At 45.2% G+C, this 8,754-nt stretch overlaps 1 protein-coding gene across 15 annotated transcripts in view; it reads right to left on the reverse strand.

Annotated features, from left to right (window-relative positions):
• Positions 1-8,754, reverse strand: part of scn8aa (sodium channel, voltage gated, type VIII, alpha subunit a) — a 44,750-nt gene that overhangs the window by 23,337 nt on the left and 12,659 nt on the right. For 5 of the 15 annotated variants that reach the window (XM_027021345.2, XM_027021339.2, XM_027021342.2 and 2 more), the window contains 8 exons: positions 6,633-6,854; positions 6,422-6,485; positions 6,085-6,226; positions 4,506-4,712; positions 4,020-4,301; positions 3,397-3,705; positions 1,602-1,737; positions 1,231-1,469 (listed from right to left, as the gene is read on the reverse strand). In XM_027021345.2, coding sequence (XP_026877146.2) covers positions 1,231-1,469; positions 1,602-1,737; positions 3,397-3,705; positions 4,020-4,301; positions 4,506-4,712; positions 6,085-6,226; positions 6,422-6,485; positions 6,633-6,854 — 1,601 coding nt within the window. The remainder of the gene's footprint in view (positions 1-1,230; positions 1,470-1,601; positions 1,738-3,396; positions 3,706-4,019; positions 4,302-4,505; positions 4,713-6,084; positions 6,227-6,421; positions 6,486-6,632; positions 6,855-8,754) is intronic. The other 10 variants (XM_027021346.2, XM_027021343.2, XM_027021347.2 and 7 more) reach the window with 3 other exon arrangements.

Here is an 8,754-nt window from a genome sequence, read left to right on the forward strand (position 1 = left end):
CCCAAGAACAGCTCTGTTATTTGTTATGGGCTGTTGGACTTTGGCATCCTGGATTTCCACATGCACTGCCCCTTCCTCTGGAGTAAAAATGGCCGATACGGTCTGGCAATCATCCAGGTGGATATTTAAGACCACTCTATTTTGGAGAAACTTTAAATGTGGTAGAGGAATGCATCCTTCGTTTGGTGGAGTATTCAAGGATTCCAACTATTATATTTCAACTATTATATCCTTTTGGACCTTCAATCCCCCGACAATTCTTTGCGTGCAGCCTAAGTTCTAAAAGACTTGGGGAAAACAGCAGAAGAAACAGCAGCAGCAACATCACTGAATAAAACTGTACAAAATTATTGTCATTAAAAACACATGAATCATTTTGATCAAATATTAACCTCTAACATCGTAGACCTTTTCAATAGCACGTGCATGAGGGCTAAAGAGGATCAGTCGTATAGCTGGAAAAGGGTCTCCCACATCACAGTCAGAGCCACTAAGAGCAAAGGGTTACTGTCCACAATATAGCAATCCTAGTAAGGCTGTACAAACCAGGTCCTGTACACGTCTCTGGGTGAAAAATAGTGCAGTCAATACTGTGTGTGCATAGGTGTGTGTGTGTGTGTGTGTGTGTGTGAGAGAGAGAGAGACAGAGAGGTAGAGAAAGCAAGAGACAGCTTGACAGAAACAAAAAGGAGAGAGAGACAGAGAACGCCAAAGACAGTTAACTTATATACGAGTATTGCAATAATAAACATCGTCTCTGAACAGCATTATTCAAAGCCACTGGAGCAGGAAACTGTACCGGTTTGAATATTAGGCGCCATGTTAGAGCTGCTTATTGATTGGGCAACATGAATTACTAATGCAGGCGTCCTATCAGGCTGTGAATGCAGCCAGAGCCTACAGCACTGGGCTTCACCAAGGCTACAGATAAAGGGGGCCGGTGCTGTGTAGGTGGGTGGATGGATGTTTGCATGTGTGTGTGTGAAAGAGACAGAGAGAGACACAGAGAGAGAGAGAGAGAGAGAGAGAGAGAGAGAGAGAGAGAAAAAATGGTTTTCAGTATCCTGGTAGCATCCCTACAGACTCCAAAGATATGAGCCACGCGGAAGGGGAACTCTAATCAAGCGACTGTAATATGTTTAATCTCAACGTCTTTAATTAATACACTCTTAAAATGGAGAACAAGAAACACCATGTAAGGGAACAGAGGGCCGGATTTGTGCTCCTCACCAGGTTGCCCACACTTAACACCCCCTCAAAGTGTGGTGTCATGGGGTAGTGTTCCATGGCCATGAAAAGGGTGTTGAGGACGATGCAGATGGTGATGGCCAAATCCACAAAGGGGTCCATCACAATCAGGTTCACAATCTCCTTTATCTTCAGCCACATGGGGCAGCATTCCCAGATAAGGAAGATGTTTGCAAACTTGTACCAACATGGAGGACACTTCCTCTGAGATTCTTCCAGTTCTGTAGACAAAACAGAGACCAGTAATCACAGACGTAATCATTTTTCATGATCCAGAACTCTGTCATTTGCACCAAACGTTTAGGAAACATGATGTGAAATTGGTGGATAGTGAAGGGATCAAGGTAAGATACCCTCTACTAATGTGTTGGTGATGACACTCATCACGCTGTTGGCTCGCTCTTTGCGCCCAAAAGAAGTGTTGAGTTGGTCCATAGAAACCATTAGAGAGCCTGAGAGTTTCTTCTTTATTTCAATGTCAGTGGTTGGCTGTCAGGAGAAAAAGCACTGAGGTTTAATGAAATCATTATAAACAAAACCATACATCCCCTCGTGGCTGGAGGTTGGAACGGCAGCACAGGAACAGAAGGAATTTAAGGTTGGTCAGGAAAATATATAAATTTTTAGAAAAGTAATTTAAATACATTTTAGGTCACAAAACCATGTAGGCATCAGAACAGAGGAGCTGGAGGGATCTGCCTCGTCATCTACAGAGGCTGTTCACTAATAGTGCCCAGTTGACAACTCTTGTCAGAACCCTGAAGACATTTGCAGCAAAAAATAAACTTGTCTTTCCTCTCTGCTCCCGCTTTCCGAGGCCTCCATGATACTGCGCCGTCTGGGATGCCAGAGGATGCCAGTTAGCATGCATCAGCATGCGCACATTCAGAAGAGTCAGAAAGGGGAAAGAGGGGAAAGAGACAGAGAGGGAGGGGAAAGACATCTTAGACACCGTAATCCGTCAGTGGGCTTTCGTGCTGCGGTTAAGACACCCAAGGGCCTTCTGAGAGATTCGTAAGGATGGCAAACTACCATGCTAGCTACAGCGCTCCGAGACGGCCGCTGACTAGACATGTAAGTCAATGATAGGAAAGAGAGAGGGGAAGAAACACAAGAAAACCGAGTAAGAAGAAAAGAAAAAGTAAAGGCTCTCATCTCTGGTGTCGGGAAGATGACGGGAGTGCAGGGAAATATGAGCAGGAGTAAATGAGACGTGATTTCGATGGAGCACTCTAGTATGAAAGCTGTGATTTAATACAGCCTGTCACTCTTCTGCACCAAAACGCAGCACAAACACACACACACACACACACAGATGGACTGAGAGATTATGCGTCTGGTCAATTATGTGATTTAAACCCTGAAGACATCAGATGGACAGCAAATGACTACATTACTCAGAGACAGTAAGAACTCCCAACATGACATGGTAATGATTAAAATAACTAAAGCACTCAGTCACATGCAAACGGCAATCTGAAGGTCCATCTTCCATTAATGAAGCTCAGAATGCATTACAGTTCCTCATCCTAAAAGGAACCTGTTGAAGGGGATAACTGAAAGAGGAGGTATGAATGTGAACTCAAAACACACTTAAATGAACTATACACACAGAACAATCACAAATATCTTCAACAATACAGACACTGAACATCAAAAATACAGATACTGAACAAAACACTTTGATGTTTCCAAGACAAAACGTGTAAGAGTTATAATGTTTATTCTGGAGAAATGAAACATGCGATGAGAGATGCAGTTTACATCCATTATTTGCATGACCTAATAAATATATGCACTTGTAATTCTGAACCTGCACGTTTTTATGCACATTAGAAACAACTGACAACACACATGAAGAAAAAAAAAGTTTCATATGCGTGTCAGTTCTTCTAGCGGCAAGGCAAGACTTTTATTTTCACTTTGTAACGACCATTTTGAATGAGGTGAGGGCAGCATGTACAGGCTCATAGCAACACAAACACAGCATCTCACAGGGCAAACTGAAAACACCCATCATCATCAGTGACACAAATGCAAGGGGGATGAGAGAAAGAAACAGACGAGAGAGAGAAAGGAAAGAGAGAATGCCAAGGCTCTGAAAGGAGAGGTCCATGCCTAGACTGATCTGCTCATAGCCTTCCTTACGCTGTCGTCAGAAGCTGCCTTATCTATTATCACCTCAGGCAGGAGGCGTCCTCCGGGGCCCACCAGAGACACCACGCCGTTGCAGTCCACAGCGCTGTTGCGCTTGCCGTGGTAGCCGCTGTAGCTGCTCCGGCGGTACGGGCTGAAGAGCGAGCCGCGCCGCTCCTCACTCTCCTCCACCGTGCTGTGCTCGTCGTCGGCGAACTCGTTCTCGGAGCCGCCGTCGCGGCCGTGGCCCTTGAAGCTGAAGATGCTGCTCTTGCTGTTGTGCCGTGAGAGGAAGGGCGATCCAGGGATGCTGAGGAGAGACTGGAACAGGGGAGGGGCGTGTCCGGGGTGGGGGGGCACACGCACGTTACAACTGCAGTGGGGATCGTGCAGACACACACGTGCCTTTCAGGCACAAAAGGGCTTACACTGTTGTTTTTCCACCATTCAAAATGGTGCTTTAGCAGTAAGGATACAAATCAGTAAGATGTAAAAGTTGCTAATCCTTCCTGGGGTAATCGATAATTAAATAATGAACACTCAGTACACATAGTAAACTCATTTTCTCTTCCTTAACGCTTCTCTACACATGTGCAGTCATTTAAACACACACACACACACACACACCTACCGACCTGGTTCATGATGGATGTTCTTCGGCCTAGGCGGTTGTCAGGGAAACGAAACCTCCTCTTGCTCCCGTCGTCCGACTCGGACTTCACAAACTTTTCGCTATCGCCCTTCTCCTTGTCCTGCTCCTTCTGTTTCCACTTCTTCTTGCGATTGCGCCGCTCCTTGGCACTCTTGGAGCTGAGCTTGGACATCTCTGAGGAGCTGCAGGACAGGTTGCCTCCGCCGTCGTCCTCCACCATGTCTTCCGACACTGTCCCTGCTGGTGTCGCCATCGCATTGGCCTGCTATAGCCACCGAGGAGGGGGAACACAATCCGTAAAGGTGGGGCCATTCAAAATCTCACCGGACTGCTGTCTTGGACTTGAACTAAATTCTAATATAATAGTTAGGATTCAAGAACTTATGTCAGACCAGTAATACTGGAAGGGACCTGTGGAAGTTGAGTCTAACGCCATCCACACAGTTACGTGAGTGAACTGGAGGCTGACCTGGGCATCCTCTTGTTGTTTCTTCAGCTGCTCCAGCATGGCCTTGAACTCTTCCTCTTTCCGCTGCGCCTCCTCGATAGTGGCCTGGTTCTGCTCCTCGTAGGCCATGGCCACCACAGCCAGGATCAGGTTGACCAGGTAGAAGGAGCCCACGAAGATCACCAGCACGAAGAAGATCATGTAGGTCTTCCCTGCTGCCCGTAATGTCTGGGTGGAAACAGAGAAGAACCCTGCTTCTCAATCTCAATACAGTGTGGAGTTCACCAAGAAACGGTGGGCCCTCACACTTCACAGTTACATTTAGACATCGGTACTGATCATATTTATTCTGAAAAACTTCTTTCTCAAGGCAAAAATGTAATAAAAAAAAAAATTTTAGGGGGAGAAAATGTCTGCTGTCTAGAAAGAAAAAAAAAAAACAGGAATCAAGGTGTCATCTTGACAATGCAAAACAGTAACATGCTAATGTAAAGTGGAATTTCATGGAAGTTCATAGCAGCGAAGATCTAATACAGGAAGCTGATGAAACAAGTCCAGCACTCAATTACTCAAATTGTTCTTGGTCATAATTGTAAGTTGTTTAGAATAAAAATGTCAGCGAAATACCATAAATGTGAATAGAGTCAATGCTGGCCAATGGCACCACTGCAGAGAAGAGGAACTGGGTGAAAGGCAGAGTTAAGCGCTGAGGACTGCTCTTGCTTGACCTATTCATCAGAAACTCACTTCACAAAGCTCACAAGAATAGTGACGTACCAAGCAGCGAGGGGAGATTACAGGGCAGAGCAGAACCCGGCAGGACTAACTCAGCCACTGATAAAAGACCATCAAAGGCAGTGGACATATCAAACTGACTAAGATACACGGATGTTACACTAAACAGCCACATCGTCAGAGGGAAGTGTACATACAGGCCAGCACAGCGCAGAAGAGCAGAGGGCAGATATTAAAGCCAGGATTCTGAGCTTGGACCAGATATAGTTTTGCCTGTGTGCTGAGAAGCTTCTGTTTGAGAGTCATCTCTCACCCCCTGCCACATTCTACATCCACAGGTTAATATTTCATGTCTCTTCCTAATCGACCCTGCACGACCCTAAAGTGTCTCAGCCATTACAAATTGGCCAAGTACCTTCGCAGACTCATAGATTGAAAGAGTTTAATTAGTGAACTTGCACTGTTTACAATACCAGTGTGGGGGATCTAATCAGTGCCGTGCATCGTTTGTATTTAAAACAAGCAGGTAAATAAGTAGCAAAATCACTGTCACCATTACTAGGAACAAAATGGAGCATGATCAACTGTTTGACAAACACACACACACACTCACAGACACACACTCACACTCATATACAGACAGACACGCACAGACACACACACACACACAGACACACACACACACACACACACACACACACACACACACACACACACACACACACACACAGTTTCATTATAAATAAACATACTTAACATCTTTGCTCTTGAAATGCACACACTTTAAAACTCAAGATGTCAGTGAGGCATAAACCAGACACCCTGTGAAGCATCAGCAGAGTGGGCTGGTGACCGTGACCCTCACCAGCTGGTACAAGTTCTCCCAGTAGTCCTGCGTCATGAGACGGAATAGCGCCAGGAAGGCCCAGCCGAAGCTGTCGAAGCTGGTGTAGCCGTAGTTGGGGTTACGGCCAGCCTTCATACACGTATAGCCCTCGGGACAACGGCTGAGCAGAAACACACAAGCAGACGTACATACGAAATAATAACTCCCCCCCAAAAAAAAGAGAGGAAATCTGAGCAAACCACTAGTGATGAGCTACAAGTTGAACAGTGTTAAAAAGTCTTTACTGTGCTGGGTTGAGAGAGTGAGAGAGAGGGAGGGAGTGAGTATGTGTGTATAGCCGGCCAGACCAGCTCACCCAGAATCTGAGCTGTTCCCGCACAAAAGAGCATCCAGACTGCCAGGGAGGAAGTAGAAATTCGCTGGGAAAAAACAGAGGAATGACTCGCATTAACTGCAAGTGTCCTGGAGCGCTGCACTTTACGGTAGATGTGAAGGATCAGATCAGAGGCACACGAGAGCACGCGAGAGCGTGCCCGTGCGTGCGAGGTGCTCAGGACGTGGCTCACTCTCGTTCTTGATGTAACTGTCCCAGTCGAGGCCGCGCGTGCCGTTGGCCAGCACCGAGTCCGTGATGTTGATGGGCCAGATGACGCACTTCTGACGCAGGTTCCCCATGAACAGCTGCAGGCCAATGAGAGCAAAGACGCTGAGGCAGAAGACGGTGAGGATCATCACATCCGACAGCTTCTTCACTGACTGGATCAAGGCGCCAACAATGGTCTTTAGACCTGGGGGAGGCAGTGGACGCGCACACACACACACACACACACGGAACGCAGGTAGTTGTACGTGTGTCCAAATGTCTGGTGTGGATGAAAGGGGTCTCCAGGCATGATGAGAAGTGTTATTTTAGGCATTTTGTAGGACTGCTTTCATAAAGCAGCCAGTTTAACTATGTCAGATCAGCAGTAGAAGCCACACACACAGAATCCTGTGTGTATGTGATGAGATGAGACTTGCACAGTGACAGAGTTAGTTGAGGGTTTTTAAGAGCTAGATCAAAAACATCAGATCAGCAGCTGTAACCATGCCTAGAGCCCCTTTATAAGATGAGACATACAGCAGATGCACAGAACAATAAGATCCACAATAATCACTCCGGTATAACCACACAACACTTACACAGTGTGTTCAGGAGCCATCTCTTTGTTCGGTCACTCAGTGGGGATATAAGATTACAAAACTTCAAAATACTTATTAAAAAAAGCCCTGCTTCAAAACACAACAAACCACAAAGTAGAAATGATACAGTCTCACAAAACACAGGCACACTGGAATCTGTATGAAACCAAAGTCTGCTGTGAAACTCAGGGTTTCATTTCAGGATGACGGGTAGTGAGACCACCCCAAAGAGAGGACTCCACGCAACACACAGAGGATCTGGACATGCGGAAACCTGTCGGTCTGCAGTACAAGATGGCCACAACAGAGGGGAACAGAGCAGGTGCAGGAGAGGGGAAGATATTACATGCAGGGTCATTTAAACTCCAAGGCTGAACTTACACAGTCCAATGCTGGAGTCTCCACTGGACTTAGTGTGTGGTGTTATACTACCTCATAGCCCACAGCCACGTTTATCAACACCACCCACCCCCCTCACCCCCGGCCAACCCAAAAACCCACCAAACAAACAAAAAGAAACCCAAACCCCCGACACACACATATCTAACCCACCTGGCTTCATTCAAAAAATACGTTAAAATATAACTACAATTTCCCCTTCCTGAAGCCCCCTGTAGATGCTCACCAAGGTCCCATCAAGAATCCTCCTCAGAATGAGGAAACTCAGGAATTAAGGAAACCTCACAGGTATTAAGCACATAGTACACCTACTGGTCAGTGCATTTGGGACCTTCTAACTTTCTCTTTCTGGTTCCTACTATGAAACATAAAAGACAAGGGACAAGTGAGGGTTTTTTTGTTTGTTTGTTTCATACGTTTGTAATTCAATTTTTCTTTTCATTTCCAGGTGCATTTCATTTTAGGGTTTTATGACAATTAAATAAATTAACCAAAATTTTTTTAAAAATCAAAAAGAAAATGTAAAGAAATTAAATCAACCAAAAGCAAGTGTCCCCCAGAGCATCATGCAGCATAAAGTGTATCCAACCCAGGCTTGGCAGTCCTCGTGGGTACGTGAGGGATGTGCTCTTTGTAGTGTCATCTAGCAGAACTATAGATCACACGATAAAAGTGGACACTGCACAGTGCATCATTTCTGATTATCTGCGTAAATCCCTTCACATTCCTGAAATGTGATTTGTGCATCGTGCCTTAAACAAAACCATGAACTCATTCTTCTGTCTGTATAGAACACAGAGCCTAAAATGGTACCAAGTGCCACTTTTGTGGTGGCATCAATCTACAGGTTTACATTTCTTTACACATTTTACATATCTATAGACCTACCCATAATTTACATATCTAGAGACCTATCCATATACCTAACTGTATTTTTCTTAATTTATAGACCTGACTCATTTACATTTATACAGACCTATCTATCTTATCATTTTTATTCTGGAAAAAAATACTATTATATACTATAACAGCATGGAGCTCCTTGTCAAAACCTACAAGGGCCAACCCAAATCATTTGACCAATGGCATGTTAATATCTATAAATCA

Source organism: Electrophorus electricus, chromosome 24 (genome assembly GCF_013358815.1).
Source record: "Electrophorus electricus isolate fEleEle1 chromosome 24, fEleEle1.pri, whole genome shotgun sequence".
Classification (NCBI taxonomy): domain Eukaryota; kingdom Metazoa; phylum Chordata; class Actinopteri; order Gymnotiformes; family Gymnotidae; genus Electrophorus; species Electrophorus electricus.